The sequence below is a fragment of the Macrotis lagotis genome, chromosome 1, assembly GCF_037893015.1.
Source record: "Macrotis lagotis isolate mMagLag1 chromosome 1, bilby.v1.9.chrom.fasta, whole genome shotgun sequence".
Lineage (NCBI taxonomy): Eukaryota > Metazoa > Chordata > Mammalia > Peramelemorphia > Peramelidae > Macrotis > Macrotis lagotis.
This window is the reverse complement of record NC_133658.1, coordinates 277,275,456-277,294,279: the sequence shown is the minus strand read 5'-3', so window position 1 is coordinate 277,294,279 and position 18,824 is coordinate 277,275,456. Positions and strand designations below refer to the sequence as shown.

At 45.5% G+C, this 18,824-nt stretch overlaps 3 protein-coding genes across 7 annotated transcripts in view; all 3 read right to left on the bottom strand.

Annotated features, from left to right (window-relative positions):
- Positions 1-6,131, bottom strand: part of SLC34A3 (solute carrier family 34 member 3) — a 35,267-nt gene extending 29,136 nt beyond the window's left edge. Inside the window, exons 1-7 of one of the 2 annotated variants that reach the window (XM_074210586.1) lie at positions 6,050-6,131; positions 4,062-4,177; positions 3,700-3,813; positions 3,090-3,218; positions 2,479-2,622; positions 2,159-2,270; positions 1,810-2,005 (exon numbers count right to left, since the gene is read on the bottom strand). In XM_074210586.1, the coding sequence (XP_074066687.1) occupies positions 1,810-2,005; positions 2,159-2,270; positions 2,479-2,622; positions 3,090-3,218; positions 3,700-3,813; positions 4,062-4,140 (774 nt within the window). In that variant the 5' untranslated portion in view covers positions 4,141-4,177; positions 6,050-6,131. The remainder of the gene's footprint in view (positions 1-1,809; positions 2,006-2,158; positions 2,271-2,478; positions 2,623-3,089; positions 3,219-3,699; positions 3,814-4,061; positions 4,178-6,049) is intronic. The other variant, XM_074210587.1, reaches the window with a different exon arrangement.
- A 2,143-nt stretch (positions 6,132-8,274) lies between these two features.
- On the bottom strand, positions 8,275-10,304 carry RNF224 (ring finger protein 224). The gene has a single exon (XM_074210581.1). The coding sequence runs from the start codon at positions 9,375-9,377 to the stop codon at positions 8,835-8,837; it is 543 nt and encodes a 180-aa protein (XP_074066682.1). The 5' UTR covers positions 9,378-10,304; the 3' UTR covers positions 8,275-8,834.
- A 4,671-nt stretch (positions 10,305-14,975) lies between these two features.
- CYSRT1 (cysteine rich tail 1) lies at positions 14,976-18,405 on the bottom strand. Of its 4 annotated transcripts, none has more exons than XM_074210585.1 (2): positions 17,399-18,405; positions 14,976-16,537 (listed from the first exon to the last, which is right to left on the bottom strand). In XM_074210585.1, exon 2 carries the CDS (start codon positions 16,531-16,533, stop codon positions 16,123-16,125), a length of 411 nt encoding a protein of 136 aa, XP_074066686.1. In that variant the 5' UTR covers positions 16,534-16,537; positions 17,399-18,405; the 3' UTR covers positions 14,976-16,122. The 4 variants fall into 4 exon arrangements, with proteins under 4 accessions (XP_074066686.1, XP_074066684.1, XP_074066685.1 ...); XM_074210583.1 differs by having other exon boundaries at positions 14,976-16,588; positions 17,399-18,403; XM_074210584.1 differs by having other exon boundaries at positions 14,976-16,585; positions 17,399-18,403.
- Positions 18,406-18,824: the final 419 nt, after the last annotated feature.

Here is an 18,824-nt window from a genome sequence, read left to right as displayed (position 1 = left end):
GCCAAGACCAACTCTTTGTGATTTCATTTTGAGGTTTTTTGTTAGGTTTTTGCAAGGCAGGTGGAGTTAAGTGACTTGCCCAAGGCCACACAACTGAGTAATTATTAAGTGTCTGAGGTCCCATTTGAATTCAGGTACTCCTGACTCCAGGGTGCTCTATCCACTGCACCACCTAGTCACCCTTTGGGGGTTTTCTAGATATTCTAGATATTAGATATTAGTATTTGCCATCTCCTTCTCCACCTCATTTTACAGATGATGAACTGTGACAAACAAAATTAAATGATTTGTACAAGGTCATATAGCCAGCAAAATGTCTGAGACCAGATGTGAACTCTAGAAGATGCTTTCCTAATTCCAAATTCAGTACTCTTTTCACTGTGCCACTTAGCTGCCCCAAGTAACCTAGAAAGAAGCAATATTTGGAGTCTTTCCCAGATTAAATTCTGGGAAAGGAAAACATAACCTTTTTAGGGATTTATCTAAGCCTGAACCTGGACTATGTAATCCTAGAGTTTGTGGGTTTCTAGACTTCTGATTAAAGAAATAAGACTGGAAAGGCAGGGTGGAATCATTTTGTGAAGAATTATAAATGCTGGGGTGGCTAGGTTGAACAGTGGATAGAGCACCAGCCCTGGAGTCAGGAGTACCTGGGTTCAAATCCTGTCTTAAACACTTAATAATTGCCTAGCTGTGTGATCTTGGGCAAGCCACTTAACCCCATTTACCTTGCAAAAAACTAAAAAAAAAAATTATGAATGCCAAGGCTAAGGAGATTGTATTTGATCCTCTAGGCAACAGGAAAAGTCACAGAGGAGAAATAAGATTATTTTCAGGACATTAGGAAGATGCCTTAGTTAGTTATGTGATGAAGAGAATGAAGAGAACCTGGAAACAGAGAGTGACCAGTCAAAAGGCTATGACAGTAACCCAAGATAGGGGTAATGGGGTGATTAAAAAAAGAGTGGCAGTAGGGGGAATAGAGAGAAGTGAAGGAAATGAATGGTAAAGATATTGTGCTGCAATCAAAGGGACTTGAGAATAGGTTGGATATGAGAGGAAAGAGATATAGTCAACTCTGAGGTTTAAAGTCTGGCTAACTGGGGGCATAGTGGTACTATTAGTAGAAGCAGAGACAGACACTAGAGGAAATGATGGCTTTAAGAGGAAGTTGATAAGTTCAATTTAGGATATGTTTAGTTTGAGTTGTTGGTGGTACTTCAAGACAGAGACATTCTGTCCAGAGATAAACTGGAAAGAATTAGAGTTCAAGGGAAGAAATCAGAGCTAGATAAACAATTCATCTCCAGAAATATTTATTAAAGGCTTTATTATGTCCAAGTCGCTTTGCTGGATGATAGTGATACAGACATGAAGTAAGACCTAGCTCTCACTCTCATGAATATAATACAGATTATGTAATTTGGGAGTCATGTGCATAGAGTTGAAAATTGAAGCCATGGGAAGAGATGAAATCATCAAGAAATATATTGTAGAAAGAAAAGGATCAAGAATAGAATCTTTGGGGTTCCCCACAGTAAGCAGACAGAAAAACAAAGATAAGGCTTGAAGGCTGAATTCAGATGAACAGGAAGATAACCAGTGCAAAGCAATATTATAGAAGTCAGGGTTAATGCAAGAAGCTCCCTGCTTCTATGACCCAGATATTAAATTAAGTGGCTTTCATTAAAAATTTTCTTAGGTGGGCAAAGAAAAATAAAGTGGAAGCTATTTCATTAATAAAATATTTAAACCTCAAAGGGGAACCCAGGAACTCCCAGATTCTGATCCCTCTTCCCTGGAAGGTACCTGCACAATGAGGTGGGTGAGGGGCTGTGTTAGCACCTTCAGGATGTCAGGTGCCTTTTGCCCAGGATTGAAAGTAAAGGCTCCCACCACCAGACCACTGAGTTTCTCCAGAGCTCTGGCTACAACTTCCAGGGGCAGCAGCACCAACACTGTCATCCAGTTAAAAATGCCATGGACAGCAGAACCACCAAAGGCTCTGCAATACCAAGTTTACGCTATGTAATAGTCTCCACCATAGCCATCCCTCCCAGGCCCTGAGAAATCCCAACTTTAGGACCCTCCCCAGTCTCTCCTTCCTTAGCCCTTGGACCACCCACCTTCCCCTTCTCCAACCTCTCTCCCCAGTCACCTCCGGAATTCATCTCTGGCACCCGATTGGGCCATGGATACTAAGGTGCTGGTGATAGATGTGCCCACATTGACTCCCATGATGATAAATACTGAGGCTTGAACTGTCAGTACTGAAGAGAAAACCCAGCTCAACTTCTTGAACCCTCAACCCTGAGACTGGGGTAGGTATGGGGCCTTTGTTCACCCCTTACCTCCTCCTGCCCCCCCATCTCCCCCCCCAACACACAAAACCCTCTCCCCATCTATCCATTTTTTTTTTTTTTGTGAAACCAGAGACCCAGTCACCTGAAAGCATAGTGGAAAATCAGAATCACTCACATTTTGAGGCCACCATGCTGACCACAATGGAAGAGGAAGTACTGGAACTCTGTACCAGTACAGTGACCAGAACACCAATGACCAACCCAGCCACAGGGTTAGACAGGACTACATTGTCTTTAAAGATGTCCCCAGTCACTTTGCCTGAGATAAGGGAGGGATGAAGGAGAGAAGGGTCTGAGAGTGTTAAAGAAGTAATCCCTAAGATGATTCCAGTGGAACCTGGGAAGACTTGTATGAGTTGTGAAATGGGAACAAGCACAGTTTATACAATAGCAACAATTTTGTAAGATTTCTGAAAGAACTCTGTTCCACCCAATGACCAACCATGATTGCAGAAGACCCATAATGAAGCATACTAACCATCACCTTGCAGAGAGAAATGGACTCAGGGTGCAAAATGAGACAATTTTTGAGATATGACTAATATAGTAATTTGTGTTGCTTGACTATCAGTCTTCAAATCACAAGGGTTTATTTTTTCTTTGATTTTCACTGGTAAGGTGGGAGGGGAGAAAGAAAAGAAATCAATTTCTAAATAGGAAAAAAATGTAATTTTTAAAAAATGAGCAAGTCCTGAATCTCCCCTGATTATACCCATTATCACTCACTGCTCAGCAGCTGGAAGGCAGAGCTGAGAATATCCAGGGAACAAATGAAGAGGTAGAGGAGGCCAAGGAGTGCAACACCCTTCAGGACACCAATGATTACATGAAGTAGTCGATCTGTGCAGCTTAGTTCTGAGGGAACAGAGTAGACATTTTTCCTTTGTTGAGCTCCCATCTTTATTTGATAATCTGACTTTCTACATCTCAATCCCATTTCCCTCTTCCTGACAGCCCCATTCCTATACCAATCCTTGCATCCCTATGCCATACCCTTCTTTACCAACTTTAATCCCTTTATTCTATTCATATCCTCTATTTTGACCTCAAAACCTTAAACCCCTGTCTCCTGTTCTTATCTGTTAACCTGAATGTCTATATGTCTATTCCATACCCCAATTTCATAATTTTACTCTATCCCCAAGCCCTCAGTTTCCCTATTGGTAAAATGGAGATGGGATCACAAGGGCTCTTTCAGAACCAAAACTCAAAGAATTAATTAGCAATTCTTTTCCTTGATTGCAAGATGTTTTCTCCAATGTCAAATGTTTCCCTGTCCCCTTTTATGGCTGATTCTGTTCTTCTTCACCACAGACTACATAAGAGCAGAATTCACCTTTCCATGACCTGTCAGATGCTTTCAGCTGTGGGAGGGCCCAAGGATCTGTTTCTCCCTCTTCCTCCAGGTCTGGACCCCAGCTGGGGACACGAGTTCTGAATTCTTCCATCCCTGTGGAGGTTCTGAGTCATGCCAGGATGGGTGACTGAGGTGGACCCAGGACAAGGGCTACCCCAAATTCCAAACCTTCCAGGATGATCCAAGGAAGGAGACAAACAGAGCAGAAACTGAGATGGAGTCAGGGTACAAGGATGTGATACAGGATACAGGAGTTGGGAGATAAGGAGAGACTCAAAAGACAAAAACAGAGAAGAATGAAATGGAAGAGGGGAAGATGTGGAAGAAGACTATTCTTGTACCTGCATCTCCAGTTCTCTGGCCCTCAAGACTGATACTGACTGTGGTAGGGGTCCTGTGGCCAGCCTGAGAGTGAGACATGGGGCAGGAGGGAGTGCAGAACCAAGTCCCAGGCTGGCTGTGAAAAATGAAAAGAATGGGAGAAGATCAGAGGGATTCCTTTCTTTCCTTAGCAGGGAACATATAGGAGTCAAAAATCCTGAGTTGGGGGTGGGGGTAGGGGTAGGAAAGCAAGATTAGGGGAAAAATTCTAAAATTCAAAATAAATAAATAAATTTAAAGTGGAAAGAAATCCTGAGTTGTCTACATTGGCTTCAGGTCTGCACATTTCTACCTCCTGTCCATTAAAATTACATCCTTCCAAATCAGAACCCACACCCACATTAGGAGTGATGATTCTCAACCTTAATGGACTTGCTCATTCCATCAGTGCAACAATCAGGCACAGTTTTGGGATATCTGTGATAGAGAATACCATCTGTATCCAAAGAAAGAATTGTGGAGTTTGAGCAGAGACCAAAGACTATTACCTTTAATTTGAAAAAAATTATCTTATTATATAATTTTGCTATCTCTTATACTTTATTTTTTTTCCTTAAGGATATGATTTTTCTCTCATCACATTGAACTTAGGTCAATGTATACCATGGAAACAATGTAAAGACTAACAGGCTGCCTTCTATGGGGGGTGGGGGGAGAGAAGCAAGATTAGGGGGAAAATTGTAAAATTCAAAATAAATAAAATTTTTTTAAAAGTGTTAAATTTCACTTTTTATATTTGTTCTAAAAATAAACCTGAATTCCAACATGGTTAAAAAAAAATGATGATTCTACATTTCAAGAGGCTCATCTATCCATTCATTCATTTCTCTGTGTTACTAGGACTGGGCCCATGTCCCCTTAAACTTCTCCATTCAATTCTTTCAGGCTGTACATAATCAAATCAAGCTATCTTCAGGTTAGGACAAGGGTTAGGGTGGAGAAGAGGACTTGGAGGGCAAAGTGGGAAGTGAATCAGGACTTGGCCCTGAGTAGAAGAACCCAGTGACCCATCCTATCTTGTGTTATTAAGGACACCAAAGATGGTTCCAGATTAGACTTTGGAATTGAGATGATGATGGTGACAATTTATCATTACAGTTCTTGGATTATGTGCTTAATAAGAAGCACTGGTTAGGACTAGAGAAAGATACGGAGGGGACCCCAAGGAACCTAGAGGCCAGAGCACCTACTCATTTGTCAGAAAGCCAAGATCCTAATCTCCCAATACTCAGTGCCCTCCCCCCCCAAAAAACCTTTTTTTCTTTAACTTTAACCCTGATTTCTATCTTCTATTTGGTCCCCTCCATACTTCACAAGATTTTTAAGATCAGAGATCTGAAGTTGGAAGGGAACTCAGAGGCCTCCCAGTTCAACTTCCTCATTTTACAAAGAAACTGAGGCCCAAGGAGCTTTAGTGACTTGTCCAGTCACATAGGTCAGAAGTATCAAAAGTGGGAGTCAATTCCAGGTCTTCTGACCTCACAACCAATGTTCTTTTCCAGTAGACCATGTTGCCTCTAGATGTCTTCAGCTCCCTCCCCTAGGTACCCAACCCTGCTCATAGCCCAGTTCTTCCTCCCCAATTCACACACAAGCACATACACATGTCATATCATACCACAGTTAGCAGTTCCCTCCTGCCTGATTCTGAGATTTTATAAAGCAGGAGGGAGATGCATCTCCTCTGTCACTACCACCCTCATTCTCAGATGCTGAAAGAAGAGGAGAGATGGAGGTACATCAGTCCTGATCCTTCTTCTGTCACCCCTCTCCTTCTTAGCCACCCCTTCCTTCCCATGTGGTTCTTTCCTGCTATCATCTACTGGGGTAGCTGAGAATGAGAGGATAAACTCTGGTATCCTGGGTGGAAAAAGTCAATCCATTCTCTCTCATGCACACAATCTCCTGACCTTGCCAAGTCCCAGGCCCTGGCCCCTAAGACTCCTACCTGAGCAGCCTTTTGGTCCCAAGGCACCCTCTGAGAAGTGAATAGGAGGCTGTAGAAGAGAATGATAGTGCCTTGGATTCACTGGAGCAGCTTCAGGTCAAAGATCCAGCTTTGCTCACACATGACCCACCATAAGCACCGCCCCATTAATGTTTACCTGGGAGCTAATCTGCCCCTACTCCCTGGGTGAAGACACCACATTCTGGTCCTCCAGCCACTGACACCTCTAAAGTCCCAAACTTGCACCCCAAACCCTTCCCAGGAGGAGGATTACTTTCCCTTGGGTTGGATGCCTCCCCCTTATTGGGAAACTAGGATATCCTGGACCATCCCTGACAGATAATCTCTGCCTCATGTTATCCCTTTCCCCAACCTGGAGAATCCAGTGGAACATATGTGCATGACTGCATACAAACCCAACATATTTACCACACTGAAACACATTTTTACCAATCCCTACTCCAATATTAAGGTGTAGGACAAAAGATCCAAGGTTCATATTCTGGACTCACAGGTGTCAATCTCAGGTCTTCCCTTGATTCTGGCTTTCTCTACACAACCCTGGCACATCTGGATGAAGAGGAAAACATGCCAACTAGCTCTAAAGTGCCTGTGTCCTAGCTGACAGATGCTGCACATCTTATCTGTTGCAGGGCATTCTACTGATAAGTAGATGCCTAATCTGGAGAGCAGTTTATGTGCCCTTCCTTCTTGCTATCTCTCTGTCCACTGTTCACCTTCCCAAGGGCATCACCAACTTTCCTGGAAGGAGAATGGGAGTAGGATAGGCAAATCAGAGGCAGCTCATGTTTCCAGAGCCCAGGTTGGGACAAGGGAGGGCCACGGATATCAGAGAGTGAGTGCAAGATCATTTTGAGTCAAGAATGGGTCAAGATTTGGAGGAGGAAAAGTTAAAGGAAAGGAAATATCTAACTGTGACTGGAGTGGGGTCAGGACTGGGTTTAGAGTCATCATGGGGTCTCAGCTGGGTGTTGCTGGGGCCATTAGAATGAAATCAGACTCACTCTACCTCTGGAGAAAGAAAGATTAGAATAGAATGGTCTCTAAGGTTCCTTACATTGCTGATATTTTATGGTTCTGAGCCCTGATCCCAAACTGAGCCTTGACATCAACTACTGACTGATTTGGGATCTGACTGGATACTGTGCTCTTCCCCTGTTTAAGACTGAGTATTGGAGGCAGTTAGGTGGTGCAATGAATAGAGCACTGGCCCTGAAATCAGGAGGACCTGAGTTCAAATCAGGCCTCAGACACTTAATAAATACCTAGCTGTATGACCTTAAGCAAGTCACTTAACCCCATTGCCTTGCAAAAATAATTCAAGACAAAACAAAAAAGACTAACTATTGGTCTTACCATAGACCTCACCTTTGCCCTTGGGACACCCTCTCTAGTGGGGCTTCCTTTTCTAGGGGTCAGCCCCTCTCTTCTCAGTCCCCTCTCTGGGGCAGCAAGCTCAATGGCCAGGCACCACCCCCCCCAACCATGCCAGGGTCAGATTTGGATGTACTCTCCAGGGGGCCAGCCTGTGGGGAGTCCCCACTCACTGCATGTTCCCTGTGGGCATATGAGACTTTGGACTTGGTGGGTGAGGCAGTTCTGTGTCCCTCCTGGGTCAGCACATTCCCTTGGACGCCTTCCCCTCCTTTCCACAACCAGACAGCCTAGGACATACTCCTGGGATGTAGATTCAAAGAAATTCTTGCCAGTGTGGGAGATGCACTACCCCCTTCTGGACAACACAGGATTTGATAAATTATCCTCCTTGGAATCAGCATTCTGGGTCACATTCTGAGGAGTCACTGTGTTGGAGTGTCAATGTTAGGAGTCATTCAGGGGTCAAGGCAAGGGGTCAGTGTCTTGAGTTCAAGGTTATATACCAGGCCAGTCTACCAGTAAACTTTTCCTAGAGGAATCGGGGAGGGGAGAGCAGCTTCTGGTCAGAAGGGAACATTTATGGTTTCACTGCTTTTGCCTGTCTTGCTCCCTATATGGAGGGAAAGAGTCCTGATTAGGTCACACACACGCTGGGGCCAAAAGAATTCTCAGGTAGTCAGAGCCAAACTCTGACTTCAGACAAACATGTTGTTGGGGGACAGAGACCAGAGTAGATAGTCACACTTTAGTTCAAAACCAAAACCAAAAATAAATAAGTAAATAAATAACCCATCAGCACAAATGGTTGTAAACACAGCCTTTGTGCCCTATACAAAACTGCAGAAATATCAGTCATGGTCCTAGGTACCCCTACCTTTATAATCTGGGTAGTGGCCTTTCCTAGGGCACAAATTGCAATAGCCTTTAATCTAGGTACTAATTATGGGGTTCGAGTTCAGGGGTCCAGGTCCAAAGCCTTATCTTTTTCAAGGATTTCAGTTCTAGGTCTGAATTTTCTAGGGAAAATTTTCTAGGGAACCATAATGGGTTTGAGCAGTCAGAGGCCCTTTGTCACCTTGAGGAACTAGAACTCTCCAAACCCCAACTCAGGGTCCTGATAGGGAACTAAAGAAGGTGAATCAACACTGAGATAAGGTTAATAACAAGTGGTGAGGAAGTTGGGGCTTAGTGAGAACAAGAGATCTGTGATGAAACATGTCACAGGATATAGCTCTAACCCCCATTTTCAACCCCTTGCATGGGCCAGTTCAAGGGTACAGACAGAGGAGAGGAGCCTTGACTTTCCAGGAAGATGACTGGATCTTGTGACTAGGGAAATGTTTCATGGAAGGCATGTTTGGTGGCTGGGCACATCTGTGGGCAGGGTTTAGACTTCAGGAGTGCCCTCAGGTTCACAGCATAGACAGCAACCCCAACAGCAACCTTGTCGGGGGAAGCTGGGTTGAGGGCCCAGGGATGGACAGTGGCTGACTGGTTGCTGGGTGATTATAGAGCTGGTCTTGGGAGGGCTGCCTTTGTGGGGGATGGGGGACCAGGGCTCTCCTCGAGGGAGCTCCCGCTCTGCCTTCACAGCCAAGAAGGCTGCCAAATCAAGGTCCAGCATGGCTACACCACCTCGTGGTGTGGGGGTGCTCTGGCGACACTGCGGGCAGGGGATCCATCGCTGTTCATGAGCTGGTGTGTCCAGTCGCCGGACACAAGCCTGGCAGAAGGTGTGGCCACAGTAGAGACGGCGTGGAAGGCGACCAGCCAGGTCATAAGAGGAATAGCAGATGATGCAGTCATTTCGGCGGACCCCCCCTTCAGAAGGCTTCTCCTTAACAGGAATGGCCTCACTTTCAATGGCTCCCTCTAAATGGTACATTCTGTAGAGAGAAAGAAAGGCCAAGGCTGGGGACCCCACACTCATTCAGCCATTACCTCGGATCTCTGGGCCAATAAATAGCTAGTAACAAGATGTGGTACAGGTCTTAAGTTCATCAGACCCCTCCTGTCTGGAACATACCTTTCCTACAATCTTTACCTTCAAAAACTCAAGTAGTCTCTTTTGTTCTGATTTTGTTCTCAGGGGACACAAAAACTACAGAAAATGGTCTCGGGGACATGGAGTCAGAGATACTTATATAAAAGAAACACCATCATTGGTCATTTTATATAGCATTTCTTGATTTGCCAAGCATTTTACAAACATTTGATTCTAGCATCGAACCTACACAGGAAGCACTACAAATATCATCCCTGTTTTATAGATGAGAAAATTAGGACTGATAGAGGTTAAATATTTTATTTGTCCATGATTGTACATTTAGCTAGCCTGAGGTAGAATATGAAGCCAGATGTTCCTGATTCCCAAGTCCAATGCTCTGACTACTATGAATGAATGAATGAATGAATGAATGGATGGATGAATGAATGAAAGGCATCAATTAAATATTACTGAGCATACAAAGAGAGAAGCAAGTCAGTCCCTGTTATCACAGAACTCACATTCTAATAATAGGAGACAGCACACATGGCTAGTCAGATGCAAAATAGTCATTTTGTAATGGCAAAACAGATGCAATGTGCCTTTGTTAATATGAAGGCACTAGACAAAAACCACTAGACAATGGGACCCCCAGTAGTCCTATTCCACTCTTCTCCCAGAGGTCTGTGCCTAAGCCACAGCATAGTCAAGGAAGATAACTATGACTGCACTTTTCTTTACCCTCCCCCTCACCCCCATGTTCTATGGAACAATGAGGGTCAGTGAGACTTAACTGAGCCTGTCTCCATTCTCTGGGTCCTTGTCCCCGAACCTACTCCCTTAGGTTTTTCCTATTGGCTTTGCTCCAGGTGTCAGGATTGCTGGTTACATCTTAATCCAGCAAGCTTCTCCTAGGTCCAAATTGAAGAATCTATTTCCTCCTTATGCTTCCTGGATCTTAGAGTTCAATACCAAAGGCTTATCTCCTTCTGACTCACTCCTCACCTGCTGACCTTTTGACCATTCATAGTGGCTCTTAAACTATTTGGTTCTCCTTAGGGTTCTGGGACTTTATTGCTCTCCTTCATCCAATATCTCAAGGCCTCAAGCCTTCAGTTCAGTACTTTTCTCCTTAGTCTTCTCTCTACTCTTCAGCCCTAGAGCCTCAGGTCGATGAATTTTGCCCAGGAGTAGTGTCTGTGGGTCTCCTTGGCTGTAGTAGCTTCACCTTCAGCTACTCCATTGAATCTCCCATCCCTGAACACGTTTCTCTGAATTGGGGTTTGTCTGGAAGGGAGCTGGGGGCAGAGGAGATTTACCTATCCAGCAACTCACCCATGGGTTGCAAGATCAACTATTACTTTGACTTATTCACTAGAATTACTGCAGTCCAGTTCTCTAGCCCAAGGTATTTACAAAGTTGATCAGGGACCAGGGAATTGGTCTATAACTCATTCTATATCAATCTTTCCCCAACCCCCTACCCCAGGACCCAACTCTATAGTTCTACTGTATACCAGATGAATCCTGTATGTAGGCCCAACCTCTGAGTCTCTGCATCTTCATCTCTCCCATTTCCATCTCTCCTAGACCCTGATTCACAAGTCTTTTCCTCCTGCCCCTCAGCCCCAGTTCCACTCCCGACTCTTACCTGCTCCCTGACCACTGGTCTGGATCTTGTGCTTCTGCTTGTGTCCGCCCCAGGACCAGATCCCAGGGAGTCTGATGGGTGCTCAAGGTGCCACAGCTCCCCCTCCCCCAGTGGGGGCTCACATTACTACCCAGGAGCTCAGGATGAGCCAGCTCCGCTTTCAGTCACAAAAGCCCTGCAATGAGATCTCCCACCACAGCTTCCAGACACATGGCCCTGTGAGAGATAAGGAGTCTTAGGGCCCTCTGCTTGCCCACCTCTGCTTGTTCCCCTGAATAAGGAGAAAACACAATCAACAGAACCTTCCATTTATCACTCCATGCAGCAGGGATGGGCGAACTTGTGAATGGTAAAGTTGTAATGGGGAAGATACCTGAAGAGGCATTAGTTAGATGTGAAGAATGAGGAGGGGTCATGGATGACTGTGCAAAAGACTGAATTAGACAGGGGTCTAATCTTCTTAATATGAGCTTGTGGTCAGGTAGTGAATAATAAAAATAATAATAGCCAACAGTTATACAGCACTTTTTTCACAATAGCTACATGAGATAACTAAGACAGACATTATTATACCCATTATACAGATGACGAAACTGAGGCTCAGGAAAGTTAAAGTCACTTGCTCCTGCTCATGTTTAATGCTCACATTAAATAACATTGGAGATAGAATCTCCATAACTACTGCTTGACTTCTGAACAAAGGTCAGCTTTGGGTGGGCTCTAGTCCCTGATCTTTGTCATCCCTTCCTCAGATCATCTGCAGTGCTCTTGGTCCAAAAGCCGATGGTCATAGGGTTGGGGTCAGATTCTAAGTCAGAGTTTCAACTCAAACAGTTTCTTTTAGTGGGAACTGAAGAGCTTGAGCCAACTTTGCTCTGAAACTGGCAGAGAGTGAAGGGAGAGGACAGCTTTCCCTTCCTTGTCTCCCCACCACCACCATTTCCCTTCCCTTAGTCTGCTCCCAAAACTCCCCAAACTGGTAGGACTAGTTCTTGTGGCCCAGTCTGGGTGGGGTTGCTTCTCTCCCAGGTTGGGCTTGAGGGGTGGAGGGTGAGAAGGGTGTTCCTGCCCAGAATGGCAGCTGAGTGGGCCATAGGGGCAAGGCAAGCAAAAAAGGGGCACCTAGGATCATGGTGAGAGAAGATGGTGCATGTGTATGTAGGGGGAGAAATGGATAGTACTTTCTCAACAATATTGGCAGAGCTGGGCCCTGACACATTCAGATTCCTGTCACCTGGTCCATACACAGTGAATGCCTCACACATACCAGGCTCCTCTGGGCAATGGTTGCTTCCTGATGACAGTTAGATGTGGGGAGACCAGTTCATCCTGTGTGTCCGGTCAGACTAATTGTTCTCAAATCTTACTTCCATAGTGTTCCTCTACCACTCAAGAAATGTAAGCAGCCTCCTACTACTCAAGGACAAAGTCTATACTCTAAGTCTGGCATTCAAGGCCTTCTGTTGATCTGACTCCAATTTAGCTCCATCTCTAGGTGTTCCCCTCATGAACTCTGCATTCCTAAAACATTGCCTAAAATGCTGGACCAGGAGTCAAGAAGACCTGAGTTCAAATCCAATCTTAGTCAATTTATTAGCTGTGAGACCCTGGGCAAGTCACTTAACCTGTTTACCTCATCTGTAAAATGGGAATAATATTTACTTCCCAGGATCAAATGAAACAATAATTATAATGCCCTTCAATAGTGCTGGGGCACATTGTTCAGTCATGTCCAATTTCATGACCATGGACCAGAGTACCAACAATGACCATAGATTGTCTTGGCAAGAATGCTGAAGTGCCATTTCCTTCTCCAGTAGATTAGATGACTTGCTCAGATCTTCCTGACTTCAGGTCCAATGATCTGTCTCCTGAGCCATCTAACTGCCTCTGGTCCCATAGTTAGATCTTTATAAATGTTAACTATTTTTTTTTTAGATTTTTTTTTTCAAGGCAAATGGGATTAAGTGGCTTGCCCAAGACCACACAGCTAGGTAATCATTAAGTGTCTGAGGCCAGATTTGAACTCAGGTACTCCTGACTCCAGGGCTGGTGCTCTATCCACTTCGCCACCTAGCCACCCCAATGTTAACTATTTTTAAGAAGATGAGTATAGTAGCTATTATTATCCCCCCCTGAAATTCCCTCCCCTTTAAGCTGTAGTTCAAGTCCTACCATCATGAAGGAGTCTGAGATTTCATGACCCCTTACCTCCTCTGGTTCTCAATATGCACAGGTTTGATCTGCTCCATTCAAAATTCAATCCCATATTATCTCAGTTGATGCTTCACATGAATGACTTCTCAGAAAAACTACATCTTTCAATGCTTCTCCAAGCTTCTTGAGAAGTGACTAGTATGAAGATTGGCATGCAGGGCTGCTTACGTGATGTCTGTAAAAACCCAACAGGGGTGGTTTGGTAAACTCACCTACTGGGGGGGGGGGGGCTTAGATGCCCTAGGATTGTCTTCTCTAGGAAGAGAATACTGAATTTGAAATAAAACAAATCTGGGTTTTAGTGCCAACACTATCTGTGTGACCTTGGACAAATCATTTCACTTTTCTAAGGCCTCCTAGTTCTCTTTAAAATGTGGGTTCAATTAGATGATCTCTAAGGTTTCTTTCAACCTTTCAAAGTAGGTCTTAGGTCCATATTTGTAGGAATGGAAGGAATGAGGGTGGGAACTGAAGAGTACACTAAGTAGAGGCTGGTAGTGGGTGGGGCAAGGACATGTTGGGGAGTAGGTGGGATCACTTGACTGTAGGGTCAGAGGAAACCAAGGTTTCGATGGAAACTAGGAAATCATTCTCCACCCAGGTTTAGGATTTAGAAGATGAGTCACTGGCCTAGCTAGCCGGATTCTATTCTGGCTTCTTCACCTTGAACCCTTGCTTGCTAATTCCTGTTCTTTCTCATCACCAGGAAACATCTTTCCCTCATGTCCTTAATGACAGCAATATGAAGGTTTCTTTCCAAAGCTGGAGCACAAAACTCACCTCCCTTAGAAAGCCTTCTAAGACTGATATCACCCAGTTCTACTCACTTTTATGTTCTGGGACTCCTGGACCTTGGACCCTGGACCTCTGCTCTATACAGAGGTCCAGGGTTGTCCCTTGTAATTCTGATGCTCCATTCCCATGTTCTTCATCCATATTTGTGTGCCAGATTTTAGATATCGACCTGGTTGGACCCTGGTCCCACTACTTCCTCAATCAGATGAGTAGTAAGGGGTTCAATTTCATCTAACCTCCAATTCTCTCCTAACTTCTGGGACCAAGACTGAGAGACATAGTACAAGGTTATGTTAAAGACAGGGTCAGGGCAGACAAAAATAAATGACCTGAGGATAAGGAAGAGGATATGGAGATGAACAGGGTCCTTCCTTAAGAACTTCTACTGCCAAGCCACCTGGAGGAAGAAAAGTGGTGGCTGAGAGTTGTGGCATCTGAGTTACTACCAGAGTTTTAGCTATTCCCCTCAATTTCCCTCTAGATTGGGATTGGTCTAGCCCTAGACAAAGGAGAAGCAAGGTTGAAGGGTAGGGATAGGAGAATGTGACTATGTGGTGGAGAATATGGGATTTAGAATCAGGAGAGAGAGGTTTGATTCTCAACTCAGACTACATGGGAAAGTCACAATGCCTCAGTCTCAATCTCTTTATCTTTAAAATGGGAATAATAATTTTTGGTCTATATCTTACAGCGTTGTTATGAGGAAAGCCCATTGCAAGTTTTTAAATGTGAGCTATATTTCTCAAAGTAAGATTCTCTTCTCTCTGACCATAGTTCCAATTCTTACAAATCTCCAAGCCCCAAGAGAACCTTTCCAAACCCTAGATCCTTAGTCCTTCCAAACTTCATATAATCACAGCAAAGCAGTGGTGAAGACAAAGCTGAACAAATTATTTAGGTTTATTGTCAAGGGAACAAAGTGAGGAGTCCTCTAGGGCTGGTCATTGATGTAGTTGCCTTAGTCAAAGGTGAGGTGAAGTATCAGTGGGTTGATAGGGCTCGAGTTGAGCTGTATAAGGATAAGAATCCTCACAGGTCTCATCATTGGCTCAGGATTCTAGTGAGTAGAGATAGTGGACAGTAATAGGTATCACTAGTGCTGGTGGCTTGCCTTAGGCCTGTGAGGCTTTCAGTAGGCACAGGGTTAGGTGCTACATTTCTAAAGGGAGATTTGAATACCTTCCTTCATCTTAAGTAGAGATCTTCCATCTCCCAACCTTGGTTTCTGATTTCCCTGACATTACCCTCAACAAGTTTCTCATGATAGACCCCCACTTTAGGACTCATCCCCAAATCCTATAACAGTATATTTAAGTCTGAATATCACATTTTAGACAGAATATTAACAAGTTGGAGAAGGCAGACTGGCCTGGAAACTATGACATAGTATGATCAGTTGAAGAAATGAGGTATGTTTACTTTGGAGAAGAAAAGAATAATCCTGAAGGGACGTGACAGCTGTCTTCAAATATCTGAAGAAGTGTAATGGAGAAGAGGAATCAGATTTGTTTTACACGGTCCTGAAGGGTAGATTTAAAATCGATGTATGGAATTTTGTTGAAAGATATTTCCATTTGATGTAAGGAAAAACTTTCTAGTAATCAGAGTTGGTCAGAGGCAGAATGGGCTCACTCCTGTAGGGAGTGAGCTCCAAGCCACTGAGCAGCAGTTAGATACCCATTTATCAAGGATATCATAGAATCCTATTCAGGTACAGGTTAGATTTTAGGATCTCTTTTTTGCCCATTTGAGTTCGGAAATTTTGTGAATATGTCCAGATCTCTGTCTTGTCATGATGGATGACTTGGGGAAGCAGATAGGAAGTTTTCAAATGCACCAAATCTTAATGACTTCAGTCTCTGCTCTTAGCTCCAGTTCCTTTGGCCAGAGGTGAATTAACACCATCCAAGGGGGAAGCCACCCAGAGTGTTATGTGCCTCCTTACCCCGAATGACAAGAACCTCAGCTGCATCATGGCATAGTCTCCTTCAGTCTGGGTTCCTCTGGGCTAGATTTTCAGAGGAGCTAAGATACCACACAGCAACAGCGGTGGCAGCGGCAACAACGAGGGCAGTGGCAGCAACGGCAACAGGGACAGCAGCAGCAGTGATGGGCGATGTCGTCTCCAGACCTTGCAGGTGGGACAGTCGTATAAGGTGGCTCTTTGGACCCTGATGTATGCTGCAGGCCAGCGTAAGGATTCCCTGGCTGTTGCCAAGATGCCTGACTCTGAATATGAGACCCTCCTTTGGCTTCCTCCTGGGTCCAACCACCCACTGTTGGCAGGGAGCAAGCAGGTGCAGGGCTAGTTTTGGCCCCAGGGTGTGGAGTCTCCTGGCTTTGTTCCAGCTGCAGTTCTAGGTCTGGGCGAAGGTGGGCTCGGGGGATATTAATGCTGGTGTATGGGTTCTTCACCACACATTCAAGGGGTTCCATGGAGCTGCTGAGAAGGAGAGAGGGAGGAAGGGAGGTGCAGTTTGATCTGGCCCTGCTGAGGGAAGGACACAAATATTTACCCAGTACAGAGGGGGGGGAAGGGTAGCTAGACCAGAGCTTCTCAGACATGGAAATAAACTTAATTCCTAGCCAGGACCCAAGCTGTTCACCAAGGGTTTCCATTTCCCACCAGAGCCTTAGATCTCCAATAGAATCACTCAGCTTTGTAAGACAGATCACGTAAGTATCTGAGCATAAAAGTGTATGCGTGTGACCATGTGTATGTGTGGATATATATATATATGTGATAATATGTGTGTGAATTTTGGACAACACAAGAGTACGTAACAGTGTAACAGCTTGTGTGATAGAATAGGATATATAGGACATTATACAGATGAAGGTATGACAATGTGCAATTTATGAGCAAAACTTCCCAAAACTCTGAGCTTTACTCTACCTCCATGGGATAATGTTCTACAGGGAAGTTGGAAATGAGAGCTAGGAATCTGGGGAATGGGTTAACCCAGAAATGAGGTAAAATCCTGCACTAGACAGTGGTTGAACTGAGCATCTGATTTCTCAATAAAGAATATCACTTTCCTTCTTCCCTCCCCTCACCACTCCCCCAGTCTGTGGGGTCTACACAGAGAGGAGTCTCCAGCTCCCAAGATAAGGTTCTTTCCTGACCTGCAACTTCCCCCAGTTCCCAGTCCCTGTGTCCTCAAGTCCTCAGTCACCCACCTGGGGCAGAAATGTCCTAGAGAGAAAACTCAGCCACCCTCTTCTTAGCAACCCCAGGGATGCCCCAAGCACCTGGCCTGTGTCACAGGGAGGGCAAAAAGAGCCAAGCTCACGAACTTACCTTCTGCTGAAACTGGCAAGTGTTCTGTGTGGGTCCTGTCCTGTGTGACACTCTGGGCTCAGGATAGGTGTCTGCTGAACTCTGTGGGGCCTCCTCCTTTTCCCTTTGGGGGAGGGCGGGGGAGGTCCTGGGAGGGGTTGGACCAGGGCGGAGCAGAGGAATCCCAGTGGGGCTCAGAAAAGTGGGTGTAGGAATTTTAGGATTAGAGAGCAGGGGGGGCTCAGAGGTGGGTTCAGCAGCATACCACCTCTAGAGAGATCTTTTTCCTCTTCGGTTCTGCCGTCCCTTGCTTCCAACTGTTCTTTACGGGGATCAGAGGTGTCTTCGCTATATCAGGGCCTGATAGAGTCGGTTCAACGTCAGAAGGGGTTTCCTGCCTTTCCGGTCTCTGGTGACCCACAGAGCTGGCTCACTTCTAAGGCATCCACAGCCTCTCCCTAACATGCCATTCGGTCTGTCCATGATGACCCTCGAGCCCACCCAGTTAACTCCTCTAGGTGGAGGAGACAATTGAATGAGGCTTAGCCAGCTAGACAAGGATGGGAGCGGCTGTCTAGGGAGGAGGACTCGGGAGAAAGAAGAATGGAGGGGGAGAACAGGAGGAGTCAGATGCAAGGAAGAAGGAATTACCAAAGACTCCGTAACTAGGCACAGACTGCTGGAACCCTCAGGACCACCTAGACCTCCCCAGGGGTCTTCATTCTTGGTCTGGAGTGCGGGGAGAAACCACTAGAAAATTCTCTCAGTTAAAATTAGGAGGATCCCACAGACTCGATATTTTTTTTTAGTTTTTTTTTTTTTTTGCAGGGCAAATGGGGTTAAGTGGCTTGCCCAAGGCCACACAGCTAGGTAATTATTAAGTGTCTGAGACCGGATTTGAACCCAGGTACTCCCTGACTCCAGGGCTGGTGCTTTATCCACTACGCCACCTAGCCACCCCCAGACCCGATATTTTTAAGAAGACTAGTTCCCTTTGAGGGGAGTCATTTCCAGGATCTGGGGGGTGGGGCGGGGAATCAATCCCAGGGTTGGCCCCAAGAGATCAGATCCAAAGGGAAGGGGGAGAAGGGTCGGGCAAGGGCGGCGGGGGGGGGGGGGGGGGGGGGGGTCAGCCCCAGGGTCAACTTTAGGATTAGAGATTAATAAACTCAAAATTCTGTCTCAGGAGATGGGGGAGAAGGTAATGGGGGAAGACTGCTAGGGTTGAGGATCGGGGTAGAGGGGCAACCCTAGGATGAGAGGGCGACTGTTTCAGGATAAGGGGGCAATAAGCACAAAGCTTGCCCTGGGGCTCAGGGCTGTGTTGGGGCCCGGCCAGGGTAGGACTGGAAGATCCCCGGAGCATATGTCCGTGTGAGCTGGTCACTTCAGACCGGGCTCGGGAGGACGGTCCTCCGGCGGCGGGGGCACGTCCGACCATTTCCCA

What these genes read in the sequence shown, in the direction of transcription:
- CYSRT1 (XM_074210585.1), bottom strand. Translation starts at nt 16,533, where the DNA reads ATGGAACCCCTTGAATGTGTGGTGAAGAACCCATACACCAGCATTAAT.
- RNF224 (XM_074210581.1), bottom strand. Translation starts at nt 9,377, where the DNA reads ATGAGTGTGGGGTCCCCAGCCTTGGCCTTTCTTTCTCTCTACAGAATG.